General features: G+C 54.2%; 1 protein-coding gene across 1 annotated transcript; it reads right to left on the reverse strand.

The window, feature by feature from the left end:
- Nucleotides 1–120: 120 nt before the first annotated feature.
- Nucleotides 121–15,272, reverse strand: LOC130021584 (olfactory receptor 5V1-like). The gene is made up of 3 exons (XM_056112340.1): nucleotides 14,356–15,272; nucleotides 13,261–13,338; nucleotides 121–250 (listed from the first exon to the last, which is right to left on the reverse strand). Exons 1-3 carry the CDS (start codon nucleotides 15,270–15,272, stop codon nucleotides 121–123), a joined length of 1,125 nt encoding a protein of 374 aa, XP_055968315.1.
- Between the last annotated feature and the right edge of the window lie 4,138 nt (nucleotides 15,273–19,410).

A 19,410-nucleotide genomic window follows, 5' to 3' on the forward strand; every position in this document is an offset into this window, starting at 1 on the left:
AGGGAGGGGGAGGGAAGGAAGGAGAGAGATAAGGGGGGGGTGAGCATCCTGCCCTGGGTACCAGGAGCATCGGTCAACAAAGGCTTCATAAATATGAACTCAGGGCCACACATCTGAGGGTCAAACGCTGAGGAGGGAGCCCTCGTGTCCAGCTCCAAGCTCCAGCACCCCGTTGGAGGGCCTGAAGGCGTACAGACCTGCCTGCTTCCCTTTATCCATGTCCTGCTTGTGCACGATGTAGTTCGACTTACTTACAAATAAACGAAATGTTAAGACGAGGGTACAGGGACTGCCACGGAAGAGACTTTGATTGGCAGCTGTGCCCGCCCGTGCCCACACATAAACCGTACCCTCCGCCATACTTGGAGCAATGGAGCAGCCTGCCTCCTGGGGTCTCAGTAGCTCAAGATGGTGAGTCGGGGCCTTTCTCTGGCCTCTGCGCTGACAGCCGAAGACACCTAGGGCACAGCTCCGGGCAGGCTGACCAAGTGTGTGTCTGCTCCCAGGTCCTTCCATGGGGAAGCCTTTGCTCTCCTGGGCAGCGACCACAGTTCTGCCAATGGTGGGGAGTGGACACGGGGGCTCTAGTCCTGGTCACCGGGGAAGGTTGGAGAACTGCTCCCTGTGTGTTCGGTGAGTCCGAGACCTCAGAGACTGCTGGATTAATGTGACCACAGGGCAGTGGATTTGTTTCTGGCGCTTTGTCTTAGGGCTCCCGTGTCTTTAGCGTCATCCTACAGGAATATGGTCTCAGAGTGCTTTAGAAGTGTGACCTCTCCACTGTGCTGAGTTCTTAGAAGTTAGCATCATGCGGGGCAGCAGGCAAATTCCCCTGAAAGGTCCAGCTGTGAGATTCTTTTACTAAGGACTGAAGTCTTCTGCTCAGCTAGTTCAAAGGACTTGGGGGCTCCCTGTGGTACTCAGGGCCCTGGGGTGCTGGGGATCACCAGGGCCACGTCTGGCACTGCTCAGGAGGCCACCTAAGTGCCAGGGACTGGACCAGGGTCTGGGGCCTCCAGAGTATGCCCCCTGCACCCCATACTAGATCCCCAGCCCTGACTGCTGAACCTTTTGGGGGGCTCCCAAGCAGTGCTCAGCAGCCCGGGGATCCCCCATCAATTCTCAGTCAACTGGGCCAGTGGTTCAGTGCAAGATCTGAGGGTTCTCCGGGCTACTGGTGGTGTTGGGAGCCTCCAGGGATGCACCCCATGGTGCTCGAGGGAACTTGTGGTGCCAGGGATGGAGCCGGACAGGGCATGTGCTAGACCTTCCCTAACCTAATTCTCTCCCAAGCCCCTGATATGTATCTCTAATACACTATAGCCTCGCTACAAGAAACTCCCAGTAGTTCCCAAGTGTTTCCATGGCCGGGGAGACAGCAACCGGGTCAGGGGGCGTGCTTTGCACGCATGGAGGCAGCATGATGACCAGACCACCTGCCCCTCCTCAGCACTGGTCCGGGCGGCCCTGCATCTATGGGTCCTAGCACTGATTGTCTCAGGGTCACCAGGAGAGGCCTCCAGCACTGATTGTCTCAGGGTCACCAGGAGAGGCCTCCAGGCCCCCATCACTGTTCGGGCACTCCCATCCCCCAAATAAAATGCTTTTAGGAACTAGATGCAATTTCCAGTGAAGCACACACAGTCTTCCTATGCCATCCCTTTTCTTCAAAAATGAGATATTTCCGAGACTTCTTCTAAACCCATGAGTAAGCTTTTTTTTTTTATTGTCAGCTGTGCTATCCTTATTCTGTCCATGGTAGGGGGACGGGTAGAAACAATAGTAGTCCAGTGATAGGAGCAAGTCCCCGAGCCTTTGGGGCTACTGGAGCTCAGACCTCACCCAGCCCACACTGGGCAGAAAGTCTGGTGTGCGGTGGCCTGCGGATGTGAGAGAAACAGAGGGTGGAGGGAGGGGTTGCTCGCTCATCACCAGAAAGCATTCCCTGCTGCCTGATGCTGTGGGAGACGCCCCTCCCCCCCCCAGCAGTGCTCACACCCGGCATTGCCCACAAGAATGTGAATGGTGCGGCCACTGTGGCAGACGTGTGCATCTAGCACCCCTCTTTGGGATCTCTCTAAGAATAGGGGGACATTGACCCTGGAGGTGAAGCTGTCCCCACTGTCACTGCAGCGTGGTGCGTGACAACAAGCGCAGGACTGGGGCTCATGTGCTAGGGAACATGGCTCCCATGTGTGCGTCTGTGACTTTGATCCCTGGCAACACGTGCTTCCCCCCCTCCCCCAGCACCACCTAGGGAGAACCCTGAGTACCACTGTCAGTGGCCCCTATCCAAAAAATGATAGAAGTATCTGAGTGCTGGTAATGACAGTAGAAATATAAGACCTTGGTACCTTTGCGCAGTGGGATTCTGCACCGCTGTGAAGAAGATGCAGTCTGGGGGTGCGAGAGACCAGAAATTTGGGCATGGGCACTGGGCCTGCACTGGCCCAGGTTTGATCCCTGGCACCTTATGGACCCCCTTCTCCCCAAGCCCCACTGGGTGCAGCCTGCCTGAAGGCCCCAGCACCCTCTGAATCAGTCCCTGGCACATGTGGGCCCTGGGTATCACTAAGTCTTCAGGCCCTTGCATGGAACCACCATGCCCAGTTGGCCTAAAATCACCAGTAGGAGCCATCCCAAAAAAAAAAAGATGAAATTTTTCATGAGCAGCAAAATGGGAAAAAAATTCAAGGGGATTATATAAGTTGAAAGAAAAAAAGATAAATTTTTTGGATTATAGATATAATGTCTCTGACTCAGAGACTATAAAATCCAGCTCCCGGAACCGCGCGGCCGCGCGACCTCTTATCAGGACATCTTTTTATGACATCTTATTATCTCATTCCTACTTTGGACAAACTTGCAGGCTATCGAATGTAGCCTGCCCACAGGGCAGAGTCTGGCAAACTCCCCGTGGCGTACCAAATATGCCAAATACCAGTAACAATGATGGGTCTCATTCTCCTAAAGAGCCTTGAATATAATCTCAGGGCTAGGATGAAAGAGACGTTACTGGGGCCTGCTCGAGGCAATCGACGAATAACAGGATGATGAAATGAAATGAAAATGAAAAATAGATATAATGGGTGAATAGACAAAAAGGAAAATAAATCATTCAGCATGAGCCCATGGAGAATCCCACAGCTGAGGGTCCCTGAGGTGGAGGAGCAGGGTGGGCAGAGGGGGTGAAAGCAGATCTAGAAGAGAATGAAACAGTCCTCTCTAGTGAGAGTCACACGACCTTCCGGGAGGGCAGAGCAGGACCCCCATCGTGTCGGACATTGGCCACGCCTCTCCTGACAGAGAGCATCGGAGCACGTCACATCAGATCCGTACCCCGCTGGCCCACCCGTTGCCTCATGCGCTCAAAGGCTGTGAGGCTGGAGCCGACTCACCCAGACCTGTAAGGGCCCCCTTCACTTCCTGTGTGATTCCCACAAGAGGGCAGTGTCGCCAAGAAGGGTTTCAGCTAAGATGACAGAATGCAGTTGAAGTTTAAGATAGATTAAAATCAAGTCCCCAGGGCTAGAGAGAGCCCGCCAAGCATGGCCAACCCTGCATCCAGCCCTGCCACCATGTGGCCTCCAGGGCATTGCTGGTGTGGGCCTGATGGCCCCAGGCATCTCCAGGGGCCAACTGAAGCGGCATCTGAGTAGGGCATTTGAGAGAGGACAGCAGTGTCACCAGCCCATGTCCTTACAACGCCGTCCAAGCTGGGGGTGGCGGCCTGCCACCAGGTGGGGACCTGCCCTTCACCATGAGGAAGGGTTAGTGATACTGGGGACGTCCCCATTTTCACTGTGATGTTTGTGACCTTGAAAAAGCATGTCTTGTCACTCCACTGACCAACCAAGTGGAAACAGATAAGTAAATGGGACTATCTTAAATTAAGAAGCTTCTGCACCTCAAAAGATATGATGACCAGAATACAAAGACAATCTACAGAGTAGGAAAGGATATTCACCCAATACCCATCCAATAAGGGGTTTATATCAAGGATATACAACGCACTGGTTGACACAAGAAGAAAACATCCAACCCCATCAAAAAATAGGGTGATGAAATGAACAGAAACTTTCTCAAAGAAGAAATCCGAATGGCTAAAAGGCACATGAGAAAATGCTCTACATCACTAATTATCAGGGAGATGCAGATCAAAACAACAATGAGATATCACCTCACAACACAGAGACTGGCCCACATCCAAAAAAACAGGGGCAACCAGTGTTGGCGTGGATGTGGCAAGAAAGGGACCCTCCTTCACTGCTGGTGGGAATGCCAACTGGTCCAGCCCTTTTGGAAAACAGTATGAACGATTCTCAAAAAATTAGAAATTGAGCTCCCATTTGACCCAGCAATACCGCTCTTGGGAATATATCCTGGAGAGGCAAAAAAGTATAGTCGAAGTGACATCTGCACTTCTATGTTCATTGATGCACTGCTCACAATAGCCAAAATCTGGGGGAAAAAAAACCCGAGTTCCCGAGAACAGATGACTGGTTAAAGAAACTTTGGTACATCTATACAATGGAGTACTATGCAGCTGTTAGAAAAGACGAAGTCATGAAATTTACATACAAGTGGTACTACATGGAAAGTATCATGCTAAGTGAAATGAGTCAGAACGAGAGGGACAGACATAGAAAGATTGCATTCATCTGGGGAATATAAAGTAACAAAATAGGAGACTAACATCCTAGAATAGTCCAGATAAGTTACAGGAGGTTTACTCCATTGCTTGAAGGCCAGCTGCACCTGCTGTGGAAAGGGGCAGCTCAGACAGAGAAAGGAACACCAAGTAAAGGGTGTTTGGAGGATTCTTCCAGGATGGGAGATGCATGCTGAAAGTAGACTATGGACCAAACATGTTTGACTCTCAATGCCTCTTTTGCAAACCTTGGCAACCAAAAGGAGAGAGAGAGCAAAGGGGAATGCCCTCCCACAGAGGCGGGATGGGATGGGGGTATGGAAGGGGTGGGAGGGTTACTAGGAACATTGGTGGTGGAGAGTGGGCACTAGTAGAGGGATGGGTGCTCAATCACTGTATGACTGAAACCCAAATACAAAACTTGTAAGGTCAACAACTGTACCATATGGTGTTTCACTAATAAAAAAAAAATTAAAAAATAGAGTGTCTTGCAAATGCAGGGTGAAAGCTCTTGGAGCTGGACTAACGGGATGGGTTGGTGAGGAGTGCTCCCCAAGGAAGCAGCCAGCCTGGTCCTCCCCGGACCCCCAGGGGTCTCCCCGTGTGACGGGGAAAGGGGCCCCTTCTGTCTTTAACCATTCTTTCCGGAAAATGTTTAGAGCTTTGCCATGAGTTTCAGAGACGCCAGCTCTGTGAACTTCAGCCGGTTTGCACCTGTGAATGTTTGTCTGTTGATGTGCCTCAAGGACTCCCGAAGTGTCTCCTTTAAGGCCCCGTGTCTGTGTCCATCTCTGGTCTTCTGGCATCTGCTTCTCTTACACTCTCGCCAGCATGGGCCTCGAGCTTATTCTCTTGTCCCTGTCTTCTTGCACGCATTTCTCGCCTTCAGCACAGCAGCCAGAGCTTTGCTCAGGGTGTCTGGGGAGAAGCCTCGTGTGACCTGCTCGTGTCGTTTCTGAGGTTGGTTTCTGCTCTGGGAGCAGAATTTTACGTGTGTTTTTTTTCTGAGGGGAGTGGCTTGTGGCTGACATGGGAGATGCCTACACTGAAAAGTTCATTGCTAATGTCTTTTTCTTCTTTTGGGCGCTTTTTATTTCTGTGTATCCTTAGTACTAGAGAAGTATTTCCAGTGTAGGTGTATTGTACTTTTATACAATAAAAGTAAACTTTTAGTTTCACATATAATATTATCTCTGAAGTGGAGTAAGCATATGTAAATTAGATCTTTTGTCCAGAATTGAATCTTTACTTTTTTAATGTTTATTTTTTTAATGGAAGTGATTGGTCTCTTCTCACTTTCCAGGGACCCACAGCCTGGCTCATCACACGTGACAGTGCTCACTCTGATTCTTCCTTCCACTTGCTGTTCCTCCAGGCAACAGAGCAGGTGAGCCCTGAACAAGCTCATGGGAGCCAAACTGTATTCGCATAATCCAGAATGGGGGAAGCCGCAAAGCACAAAAAGCTCATTTGGGGGAGGGCGTTGGTGATTGGTTTGGGGGCTACATTTAACCGTGCTCAGGGCCTTCTCCTAGTTTGTACTGAAGAATTACCCCTGGCGGTGCTCAGGAGTAATTCCTTATGGTCCCCTGATCATCGCCAGGAGTCGACACAGTTCAGGCAAGTGCCCTACCTGCTTACTGTCTCTCTAGCCCGGTTTACTTTTATAACTAAAGAAGACCTTGTAATAAAAACTGACAGGAATTGCATGTCTGAGAACCTGGTTTTGATTCCTGGTAACTTTGAGGAAAAAGAAACTGACAGGAAATATGTTTGGGGGAGGGTGAACCCTGGAAGACAGGGGTGCTGCACCTCAGGGCCTAGGGGGTGCTGTTCGGAAGGGAGAGCTGGACTGGGTGGGGGTGGGGGAGTGGGGCAGAGGGGCTCAGGAGAGACACTTCTGGCCCCCTCGTGGCTGACACCACAGAGGGATCGCCAGGGAAGGATGGTTGAGTGGAAGAGTGAGTTTCTGCTGAACGAAGAGGGTGACTGCCATTAGGGGCTGGGGGCAGCAGTGGCTGCTCTGGAGCCAGCCAGGCCTGATGCGGTTGCTGGGGCTGCTTAAGGCACCTGCAACGGGGGGAACGCCCTCCTCCTTCATGCCCGGAGACATCCGTGGCCAAAGCCAGAGATGTCTGGAGGACACTCCTGGGTCACAGTGCGACCCCGCTGGCAGCTGGCTGACCAGCTGCTGACAGCTCTGTCACTGTCGCTGTGACTGCTTGGGGTTCAGACGCTCTGCACAGACTAGGGGTGCAGAAACAGGGGCAGAGGTGGTGCTCGGGGCAGAAAGCGATAAAGCAGCGGGTTCCAAAAGAAAACTCAGGAGCTGGGCCTGTCCGGGCCGTGGGTGCGGGCACTGCAGGCGTGAATGAGATGAGTCAGTTCATTTCTCCCTGGCTTAACTGAAGCCTGGCCGTGGACTCTTGGGTGTTGTTGGCCCCCCAGCCCACGTTGGGAGTGTTGTGAGCATGGGAGGCTGTGTAGACCAGCCCCCATCCGAGGCAGAGGCGCCCAGGGGAGGGCCACGGGTGCCAGCCTGTGCTGAGCCTCCTAGCACAGACAGCGCACTCCGTGTGGTGCTTCTGACTAAGGAGAACGCCAGGCGCCACCCCCCAGAGCCTTCCTGAGCTGATTCACAGCCGGAAAGAGCCCGCCCGCTTACTGTGCATGGAGCTGAGGATTGCACCAGGCCCCAGGAGAAGCGAAAACTTTTCCTCCAACTTTCTCCTGGCCCCGCTGTGGCCGAGCTCCCGTCTGCACGCATCTTCATTATGTCCTGAGTGGGAAGCCCGGGAGGATGTTCTAATGAGCACGTCTCTCCTGAGACCCAGACTCCAGCAGCCAGCACCAGCGCCTCCCTGGGAGCCACCGTAACTTTTTAATTGTCACATCGAAGAGCTAACAAGTCCCTAACAAGTCCCCGGGTGAGGCGGGCTGGGCCCTGCCTGCAGGGCCTCTGGGGCAGCCTGAGGAGAGGCAGAGAAGTTGCTTTCCAGTAATCCCCCATTCTCAGGCACCTCTTTGCCAAGGCCCTGTGCTGTGCTGTTCTCGGTCTCCCTGAGGTGCCCAGACTCGGCACTCAGACAGTGGGAGTGGAAAGGCTCTCTTGTTCCCCAGCTGCCCTTTGTTTGCACTTTGTCTTGACACGCTCCTTGAGTCACCTCTGCAAAGAGGGATCCTCCAGGCAGACAAAGCTCAGGCTCTGGGGAGGATTGCACCAGGCCCCACGCAGAGGCCGCCAGGAAGGGCTTTGGATTTAGAATGTGCTCACAGCCCACCTTCTGAGCCCCTCTGTTCCCCCTCCTCCCAAAACAAGGCAGACAGCCGCACGGCCACCCTGGCTTTCAGCTCTGGGTGCCTGGTCCCTTCGTGAATGCCCCTGGGCTTTGCCTGGGAACAGCCGCTCCTGAGCCTCAAACTCCTGCAGGGAAGAGAAAAGCGGGGCTTCCAGCACACCACAGCTCACCCACACCCTCCGGCTACCCAGGCTGCTCTGAAACATTTGCACTTTTGCAAGCTTCAACCTTATTTCTCCAGTATATATTAAATACATTTCAAGAGGGTTGAACAGCACATTCTGAGTATTTTCTTTTTTTTTTCTTTTATTGAATCACCATGAGATAGTTACAAGCGTTCATGTTTGGGTTACAATCACACAACAATCAAACACCCATCCCTCCACCAGTGCACATTCCCCACCACCAATCTCCCTGGTATACCCGCCCCCTCCTTTCCCACTCTCCTCCTGCCTCCATGACAGACAATATTCCCCATACTCTCTCTCTACTTTGGGGCATTATGGTTTTCAGTACAGACACTGAGAGGTCATCATGTCTGGTCCTTTATCTACTTTCAGCACACATCTCCCATCCCGACCGATTCCTCAAGCCATCTTTTTCTTAGTGATCCCTTCTCTATTCCAGCCGCCTTCTCCCCTCCACTCATGATGCAGGCTTCCAGCTGTGGAGCTGCAGTTAGGCAAGAAAAAGATATCAAGGGCATACAGATAGGAAAGGAAGAGGTCAAGCTATCACTGTTCGCAGATGATATGATGCTATACTTAGAAAACCCTGAGTATTTTCACTGGGCATAGACACACTAGCAGCTCTCTAACCTCATGTGCTGGCTGGCGCATCAGCATGGTGAAATGGCTCTGCAGAAAATGCCCTCGTGCCCATGTGCTCACATGCCCAAACAGGTGGGACAGACCCTCACATGGAGGCTGTGTGGTACATTTGCCTGTGGGTGTCTCACTACTTGCGAGTGGCAGCTCTGTGCTCAGTGCTCAGGCTCCAAGGCCTCTGCTTCCATAGTGCTCTCTGCCACACCAAACCCTCACACACCCACCACCTTATGCTCCTGCACCACCAAACACCACACACTCATGCCACCGCACACTCACCACCACGCACTCCTCTGCCACCGCACAAAATACACTCTTCTGCACCATGTACCTCACCCCTCCACCACTACACACCACACACTGCTCCACCATCACACACAAACACTCTTGCCACTCACTTACACCACACACTCCTCTGCCACCATATACTCCTCCACCACCACACAGTTGCGGAGGAGTGTGTGGTGCGTAGGGGCGGAGGAATTTGCAGTATGTAGTGGTAGAGCACTACAACCGCACATTCCTGAGCCACCACATACCACAGACTCCCCTGCCACAACACACTCCTCAGCCATCAGTCACTCCTCCACCGCCACACACACCTCTGCCACCACATACTCCTGTGCCACCATGTACCGCACACCCCTCCACCACTACATACCAGAAACTTCACCACCACGTACTCCTTCACCACCACACACTCCTCAGCCACCACAGTCCTCCGCCTCATCCAGTCCGGTAGCCACCCACCACCAATGTTTTATCACATCCATCTGTGGGAAGCTGGCCCTTTAACTGACCAAGGGCCTACGTGCCTGTGCTATGTATGGTCATCTTGACCTACGTGACCCTGCGGCAGGCACAGCCTGTGCTATGTATGGTTATCTTGATGTATGGTTATCCCGATGTATGGTTATCCTGAGAAAACATCTGTCATGGCTGTAACTGACAATGATTAACTTGGTATAAACTTCGTAATGCATGGCATGTCAAACATATAGTCCTAACCATATATGGACGTGACCCTTTTTGTGTAACTGCATTGTGCTTTTCCTGTACTGATAGGTACTTAAGCCCCTGCTGCCCTGAATAAAGCTCTGTTCTGTCCTCTCCTATCCTGTCTGCTGTCCTGTCAGCTCTGTCCTGTCCCCTTTTCTCTCTGTTTCTAAACTGCATTATGTCTCTCGCATCTTATGTTCATTCGGCCGGTCCCTCCCTGCACCTACGGACCCTAGGGCCACCTCCACGGGCCAGAGAGTGGTCTGGCGGGGCCCCCCGCATCCAACCTCACATTCACCCACCACCACACACTCCTCCACCACTGCTCACTCCTGCATCATCACACACCTCGGCCATGCCACACACTTCTCTTCAGCCACACACTACACATTCCTCTACCACTACATACTGCAAATTCCTCCGCCCCTACGCACCACACACTCCTCCGCCACATCCAGCCCCACATCCACCCACCACCACACGCTCCTCCTCCACATCCAACCTCACATTCACTCGCCACCAAACACTCCTCCACATCCAGCCCCATATCCACCTGCCACCACACACTTCTCTGCCACAACTCTCCAGCTCATCGTTTCTGTTGAGCATTGGACATCGATGTTCCCCTATGAGGTCCCTTTATATCTCACATAGGAGAGATCATTCTGAGTCTGTACCTTGCCCTCTGACTGATTCCACTTAACTTTTAACTCTTCCTCCAAGTGTGCTTTCAAAGAGAATCACATGCAAGTGAAATGAGTCAGAAAGAGAGGGACAGACATAGAACGACCGCACTCATTTGTGGAGTATAGGATAACATAACATGAGGCTGACATCCAAGGACAGTAGATACAAGGGCCAGGAGGATTGCCCCATAGCTGGAAGCCTGCCTCATGAGTGGAGGGAAGAAGGCAGATGAAATAGAGAAGGGATCTCTAAGAAAATGATGGCTTGAGGAATCAGTTGGGATGGGAGATGTGTGCCGAAAGTAAATAATGGACCAAACATGATGACCTCTCAGTGTCTGTATTGCAAACCATAATGCCCCAAATTAGAGAGATAGTATGGGGAATATTGTCTGCCGTGGAGGCAGGGGGAGGGTGGGGAAGAGGGGTCTACTGAGGAGATTAGTGGTGGGTAATGTGCACTGGTAGAGGGATGGGTGTTTGATCGTGTGATTGTAACCCAAACATGAAAGCTTGTAACATTCTTTCATGATTCAATAAAATTTTTTAAAAAGAGAGAACCACATGGAGCCTGATTGCTAATGCAGCCTTTTTATCATTTATCCAAGGCAGAATTCTGCTTCATCTGATCACGTGTCCTCATTCTGTGCAGTCTCACTAAAGAGATCCATCAGCTCTCTTTGGTCTGTTCTTCTAGAATATTCTTTCCTCTGCATTTTGGAGTCCGTGTGTTACAATGTTGTATGGGTTGTGTGAGCACCACTCAACCCTTATCACACTGTTTCTGGGGTGTTCTAGACAGCAAGCTCTGGCATCACTGCCCGTCTTTCCACTCTTAGCCCTGTGACCGGGTGAGCATAGCCCCCTGTGTAGGGGGCTTAGCTTGCAGTCACCCACAATGGCGCCTCGCTCCTGTGTCCCTTCGGCGGCTTCTAGGGTTTTCCCTCATCCTGAGCCCGAGCCCGACAGCCCACAGCTCAGTTCACTCCTTCAGGTCTTGGGTCTCGGTGTTTGGAGGCACTTTCCATTTCAGTCCTCCAGCTCTCTGAGTCTGGCACTGACTTGCACACTCATAGCACACCCTGACTCTGTCTTGGCGGACAGGTGTCTTGTTACTGAGTGACTCCCTGGGTTCTCTGCTCACTACTCCCCCACAGGCATGGATCAGAGGCTCCTCCAAACTGTCCCTTGGCCTTCCCCCTTCTGAGGGCAGTTATTGTGGTTTCGCCTGTTCCTTGTGCCAAGGCCACACCCTGTCTGTCCGCTGCTGTCCCCAGCTTCACTATCTCTGGAGAGACATATCTCTGGAGGACTCTGCCACCAGCCCTCACCAAGGTCTCTGTTGGACTGTTCTAGTATGGGTCCTTTGCAGCCAGCTGCCCTGAGGCCTGGAGGGGCTCTTCTTGGAGTGACAGTGGATATGACCAACTGCCACTAATGGGGACACATGTCCAATGGCATGCTGGCCCCAAAGTCACAGCTTTTTATTCGCAGCTCTTGTGGGTACGTCCCACAGGCTGGTCTCCGCTTGGATCTTCAGCAGCAGACACAGAGCCTTCAAGTCCAGGCAGCAACCCCACTGCTGAGCCTCCCTCTGCCTCCTCCATCCGCCCTCTCCTCTCCTCCATCCTCTCCTCCATCCTTCTCTCTGCCGCTCTGTGCACGGCTCGCACCCCACCTCTTAGTTCTCTCGACTCTGATTGGTTATGCTCAATGTGGGCAACTGATTGGAAAGACCAATCCGATTGCATATGTAAATGAGGATGTGTGGGTGATTGTGGGACAGCCAATCAGATGGCATATGCCCTTCTAGGGTTTGTGAGACGTCCAATCAGAGATCTTGGTTGCCTGGCCCCTCCCTCCTATTTCCTCCGGGGGTCAGGCCGGGAGCCTCCCTCCTGTCCCGGGCTGGGCCAGCTTGGCCAGTGGCCCAGTTCCATTCAGGAGGCTGAGGCCCCAGTACCCCCATCAGGGCCGCAGGGAGAGCTCATTTCCTCCTTGACCTTCCCATGCTACTTCAGTCCTCCCCTGCACTCTGCTTTTCCTTGGGATGTGGATTGAACTGGGGTGCTCCCTCCCACTCCCCCAACTCTGTCATCTGTGCCAGTCCCTGAGCCCCAAGCAGTGGCAGTGACCTATCACTGGCACAGCATGTGCCCCCTGGGGCTCACTTCCTCAGCCCGTGTAGTGCGTGCAGCCCACGGGCATTGAGTGGAATACCCGCTCTGAAGAGGGCCTGAGCCCCCTGTTGGTTGCCTGCTTGGCCGAAGGGCAATGTCGGGACTGATGCCCTTGCCTCACATGTCACACTTTAAAATGCTGAGACTTGCCTCATGACCCGGGGAAATCAGGCCCCAACCTAGCACATGTCACATGCCCACAGAGCCCCTAGCCCTGCAGGCCACTTCCCCTTCTGTGCCCCGCCCCTGCCTAGTAGGTCCCCTCCGCACTGCAGGGTGGAGGTCTGGCCAAGGGCTGGCTTCAGAGCTGCCTGGACGATGTCACCCAGCATCCCCAGCCCCCATACCGGACCCCATCTTAGACTAGCAGGATCAGCACGCAGAATTGGCCCCCGAGGCCTGGCTCGAAGCCTGGTCTCTCGGATCATGGTGACTTGGATGGAGTGAAGTGGCCGTGAGCCCTCCGTGGCTTTGTCACAGGCACCATTCTGGGAGGACCCATGGAAAAGCTGGAGGATGGCCAGATAGGATGGCAGCATCTGTCCCTGGGCAGGGAGAGTGCCTGCAGTGCCACCCACACTCCCACTCGGACAGGGAGGGCACCCACGGAGCACCCACCTCTTGGTATCTCCACTGTGACACCTCCAATTCTGTCCATTCACCTGAAACTTCCTCTGGGTACACAGGGACATTTGGCTTGTATGTCAGGGACCGCCCACAGTGACACACTAATGAGAAACGAACGGTACCATAATTTTCAGGAACAGCATGGGCCTAGAAGCCGCTAGAACTTTTCCTTTATTTCTTTCTGATTCACGCTTTCCATTTGCGCTGTGTGGTGAACTCTAGGAGACGTTGGCCTCGGGACTGCGCCACAGCTCACAGCTGTGAGAGCAGAGACAGAGAGAGCTATTGGTCAGGACAGAAGGACGCCAGACCAGGAGCCCACCTGCTTCCACACCGCAACACAGTTCACAAAGCCCAGAATTCTTTCTGTCGGTACTGTGAGTCTCAAATCTTACATGTCACATGCAAACCCTCAGCAGAAGAGAAACCCACCAGGAGTAAACGGCACACATCTCACATCTATGATCCTAGTCAAATGTCGAGGCGACGGGGTCCTCCATTGCATGACCCTCCTGTCACGGCTACATGGAGCAGCCAGTCAGAGACCCAGCCTCCAGTGACAGCCTGCATTGGGGGTGATTCGGGGTCTGAGCACATTTCTGGAACTGCTCCAGCTGCCTTCACAGAGACTGGGGACCTGCCCGCACACAGGCAGGGGACATGGCAAGTGCTCTTCCCGGGAAGCTTGAGAGGTCGGAGGATGAAGGACAACGTGCACTCGGACTAGAGACATAGCTACTTCCTGAGACACATGGAAGGAGAAAGCGCTGGGTGCAGAGGGTGCAGGCGTTCTCCAACTGGGGAGACATGGGCATGCAGGAAGAGAAATGACCCAGGGGGCTACATGGAGAAGGACTTACGTGCAGGGTGGGACCAGTCTTGGGCACAGACAGTGTGCCTTACGCCTGCACTCACACCCCAGCTAACTCCCTGCTCCTTGACGCTAATCTAACTAGGGACACCACATTTGAGACCCCCATAGAGAGAGTCTGTCTTACTGAAGCTATCAGCAAAACCCCACCCCAGGGTGCATCAGGAGAGATAGCACCAGGTTGGGTCAGACTTGATCACAAGGATCTTCCACACAGGACCTTCCGGAGCGCGTTCTTCACCTCTGTGTTCCTCAGGCTGTAGATCATAGGGTTCAGCATCGGGGTGATGACACCGTACAGCATGGAGATGAGTCTGTCCCGGGCCGGGGAGTTCTGGCTCGAGTTGGGACGGATGTAGGTAAAGATGGCGGCTCCGTAGAAGAGACAGACCACCAGGAGGTGGGACGCACAGGTGGAGAAGGCTTTGCGCTTCCCCTCCACAGACTGGATCTTCAGGATGGTGGAGATGATGTAGACATACGATACAAAGGTGATCAGGTATGCCCCGATCCCTAACACTCCTCCAACCACCAGAACCAGCATTTCAGCCACATACGTGGACGAGCACGCCAAGGCCACCACCGGGGGGATGTCGCAGTAGTACTGGTTGACACGGTTGGACTTGCAGAAAGACAGGCGGAAGGTGAACACCGTGTGCAGGAGGGAGTTGAGAAACCCCGCGGCCCAGGTGGCAGCCGTCAGCTGCACACAGCGAGCCTTGGTCATGATGAGGCTGTAGCGAAGGGGGAAGCAGATGGCCACGTACCGGTCATACGCCATGACCGCGAGAAGGAAGACCTCCGTCCCCGCCAGGGCCACCAGGAAGTAGAGCTGAACGGCACAACCCAGGAAGGAGATGCTGTGCTGCTCCGTCAGGAGGTTGTCCAGCATCTTGGGGACGGTGGCAGAAGGACACGAGATGTCCAGAAGGGACAGGTTGGCCAGGAAGAAGTACATGGGCGTGTGCAACTTCCTCTCCGCCCCTATGGCCAAGAGAATGGCCCCGTTGCCCAGCAAGGTGACCTGGTAGATGACAGCGAAGACCACGAAGAGAGGGTAGCGAACCCCAGGGAGATCCGAGAGCCCAATCAGGGTAAACTGAGTCACGGTGCTGAGATTGTAGGCCTCCATCCTCTCTCTATATATATGGCGAGCGTCCTGAGGGTAGAGGACAATGAGATCAGAAGCCACAGGTTAGAACAAATATTTTGAGAGGCCCCAAGAGGAGAAGGCCTGAGAAATGGTGTAGCAGAAGATAAACGGCATCAGCTGATTTTAAGAAACTGCTGTTCTTAGAAATAAGCTTAAAATGACTCCCACCCTTGGGATAGTCCTAGGGTAGTCACTGTCCCTAATGTCAGTGGGAAGTGGTGAGGCCTGTAAGTCAACCTTCTGGATACCTCTGACCCCCCAGGGACCATGGGCTCCCGTCGGCTGCCCACCCCACGCACTGCAGCCCCCATGTGTTAAGTGGCCCTTCCGATGCCTCGAGTTGGGAGATGGGTGCCAAGTTTGCTGTCAAATGTTTAATACTGGGGCTGGAGCGATGGCACAGTGGGTAGGGCATTTGCCTTGCACACGGCCGACTCGGGTTTGATTCCCAGCATCCCTTAGGGTCCCCTGAGCACCACCAGGAGTAATTCCTGAGTGCAGAGCCAGAAGTAACCTCTGTGCATCGCCAGATGTGACCCAAAAAACAAAAAAAAAAAGTTTAATACTATGGCCGCGGGGTCTCAGTGTAATCTTCTAAAGTCAGGTGAGGCTGGCTGAACTCGCCTCTGACCAAGCGCTCTTACTGGTCGGGAATCTGGATTCCTTCCACAGCAGCCACCTCCCAACTACAGGACAAACACTAAAAACCTTTCTGTCTGCTTAAGAAAGCTAAGATACTTGGCAGGGTGGGATGGGGGGATGGGTGTGGGAGGGATACTGGGATCCATGGTGGTGGAAAATGGGCACTGGTGGAGGGATGGGTACTTGATCATTGTATAATCGAAACCCAAGCACAAAAATTTGTAAATCTACAACTGTACCTCATGGTGTTTCACCAATAAAAATTTTTTAAAATTTTAAAAATTTTTAAAAAAGAATACAAAAAAAGAAAGAAAGCTAAGATACTTAAGTAAGCTAAGTATTTATCTCTGTTCTGAGATAAATGCTCGTGGTTGATCAAGCCTGTTTAACCGGAGACGGTGCGTCCACATACCACTGCCCCCTCTCCTGACAACACCATGCCTCTGGGAACAGGGCTCTGTCTGGCACTGCCGGACCCCCTGGCACTTCTGAGTTTAAGACACCATCCCTACACCACTCTGGAGACTGCACTCGAGCTGTCACAGGGCCACTGTCCCTTCCTTGGCCCTGAGGAATTTCTGCTTTAAAGCACACAGAGAGAGAAGAGCCAGGAGCAACAAGGAGGGAAACACCAGCACCAGAGCCCTGACGCTGCCCTCAGGGATGTGCTGTGAGGACCCTCGAGTCCACAGGTGCGGAGCACAGCGCCAAGTGCCGGCCCGCATGCCCGGTCAGAGGGGTGAGGGTGTTTCTGCGCCCGTCACCCCCCTCTGCTCTCAGGCGGCTTTCCCCTAGGTGCCACGTGGGAGACGCCCCCCTTCCCCTCTGCAGGCCCAGGGCTGGTCACAGCTTGGCACGGGTCAGCCTTGTCCCTGTTTCCTCAGCGTGGGCCTCGGTGACAGAAGCACCGTCTGTGAATCAGACAGAGTGTCAGGCCAGCGAGAGAGGACAGAGGCACACAGTCCGGTCAGCTGCGATTCTCAGGGGAGGCTCCCCAGGCTACTGGCCAGGTGGAGCTGACACAGGCAGCCCGGAGTCAGCACAGAATCAGCTGCTCCCTTCCGGGCCCCAATAGCTGTCCCTGGATGGTCATTCGGGGGGTTTCATTTGCAGACTATCTCCTAGGGGGCTTCCAGAGTGCGGAAGGGTCACAGGGTGGGCGGTGTCATTCAAATGAATAGTCTCCCTGTTTGCACCCAGCACAGAGGCAGCAGTCTATGCCCTGAACAGGGACAAGGTCCTATCAGGGGTCCCGTGGAGCCGAGGAGAAGGTCTCCCTCCCTGCCCGGTGCCAGGCGCGAGCTTCCAGGCTCTCTGCAAAGGGCCTCGCTCCCAGCTGAGAGGGACCCGGGCCACAGCTCTGAGATGCTGGACTTGGTCAGACCCGGCCCCTGCCGCTCTCACTCACCTCGTGCAGGTGGCCAGGCAGGCGCCCCCCAGCCAGAGCCCCTCCCTCAGCAGAGAACGGCTCCCGGTTCCCACTGGGGAGAGAAAGCAAAGATGTCACTAGGCCTGGGAGCCCCGGCCCAGACTCAGCCCTCAAGGCAACGCCCACTGCCTTGTGCCAGCAACGCTGTCTGAGGGAGTCCCTGGCTCTGAGAGCCGTTTGCGCCAAGACGTTCAGTCACCTCCCTCGGTCGGTGTGGGGTCTGGTCAGGGACAGAATGAAAGGGCTGGTCAGACCCACCCCCCGGGGCCCAGGCTGAGCCCGGGTCTGCTTTCCCCCCACAGGCTCAGCTGACACTCAGCGTCCCTGCCGGTAGGATGAGGCCACACAAATTAGCAGTGACTCAGCCCCCGGCCCCGAGCCCAGGCAGCCCTGACTAGCATCCAGTTTGCCTTCTGCTTAGGTGGACCTTCCCGAGGAGCCGGGGCCCACTCGGTGCCTGTCTTGCCTTTCCCGTCTCGGCGCTGCCTTGGCCGTACAGCGTCAGTAGGAAGAAGGCGCAGGAGCGGGGCAGGAGCCAGGCTCGCAGCTGAAGGCACATTCCTCCCCGGCACAGCGCCTCACCACTTATATCAGGCCCCGGGGCGTCCTCAGGGAGCAGCGCCCAGGCTCTGGGGGCACGAGGCTTCTCCTGCAGCCCTGAACCCCACAGACGGCCTTGCTGGTGACCACGGCCCCCGTTACTTCACCTTGGCAGGTCACGAGGGGCAGCAAGCGCAGGACACTGACCCCACAGCGTACGCTGGAGACCCGGGAGCCAGGACCCGGCCCACAGCTGACCTGAAGGAGCAGCGTGGGGGGTCTTTGTCTAATGGATGGTGCTTATCCCACAGTCAGGGAACCCCCAGAATCCCCATTGTCGGAGCCCCTGTGGCATATTGTGGTGTTCCTGCAGACATCTCACTGGGAAGCTGACTTGCTTGTTGCAGGCAAGAACACCCACTGCAGCTCCATCTCCTCGGTGTCTCAATGCCCCTCACTTTCCTCACAGGTGCCACCTATCCAGAGCTGCCCCGTACCGAGCCTGCCCAGCTGCTGCTGGAAGGAACAAGCTGTGTGGGCTGACCCCCGTCCCACCCATGGACATCAGTCAACCTCTGCACTTGCTCCTGCACCTTCTCTCAGGACGTGCCAGGTGGGTGCTGGCAGCAGGGGCAGTGGGAGACTTGCAGTTGCTTTTCTAAAGTTGTACCCAAACTGGAGTTTCTGCCCTGGACTCTGTGGGCCCAGCACTGCCCTTTCTCTCCCCTGCTGCCCCCTCAGGCTGGGCCACATCAACCCTCCACAGCGGGACCACAGCCCGATTCTCACGGGACAGTTGGATCATCTGAGTGAACCTGGAGTCCCCGGTGCTGATGGAGTGCTAGTCTGATCCAGCCACGGGTGACGACTGCCCAGCGCTGCCGAGGGCCGAGGGTACAGTGCCTGTGTGTAGAGTGACCTAAGGGGTCCAGGGCAGCTGTGGCCCTTGAGAATTGAGCACGTGTCCTCAGGGAGCGTGGCTGGCATTTCACCAGCTGTTTCATATGACATGCACAGGGAAGCGGAACCTTGCTCAAACTTTTTGTTTGTTTGTTTTGGGTCACACCCAGCGGTGCACAGGGGTTACTACTGGCTTTGCACTCAGAAATTATTCCTGGCATTGCTCAGGGGACCATATGGGATGCTGGGAATCGAACCCGCATTGGCTGCATGCAGAGTGACCAGTCTACCAGCTGTGCTATCGCTCCAGCCCCTCAAACTTATTTTTTTATCCTGAAGACAAAACCCATTTAACTTTGCTAGAAGACATTATAAATTCCTTTTTCTGATGCATTGGGAAGCCACATACATTTGGGAATCGCCACGTGGAAATGTGCCTGTGAAGGGGTCATTGCATCCAGCATGCCCCGACCTTTGTGTACCCCCTGCCTTGTGAGTCATCACAGCGATTCCCCAGGCTGACTGCAGGGTACACCTGTCCACCGGGAACAAATGTGAGCTGCCCCTCACCGCCCCGCTCTGCTCTGCAGACTGGACGTGTCTGGG

The sequence above is a fragment of the Sorex fumeus genome, unplaced genomic scaffold (assembly GCF_029834395.1).
Source record: "Sorex fumeus unplaced genomic scaffold, SorFum_2.1 ptg000017l, whole genome shotgun sequence".
Classification (NCBI taxonomy): domain Eukaryota; kingdom Metazoa; phylum Chordata; class Mammalia; order Eulipotyphla; family Soricidae; genus Sorex; species Sorex fumeus.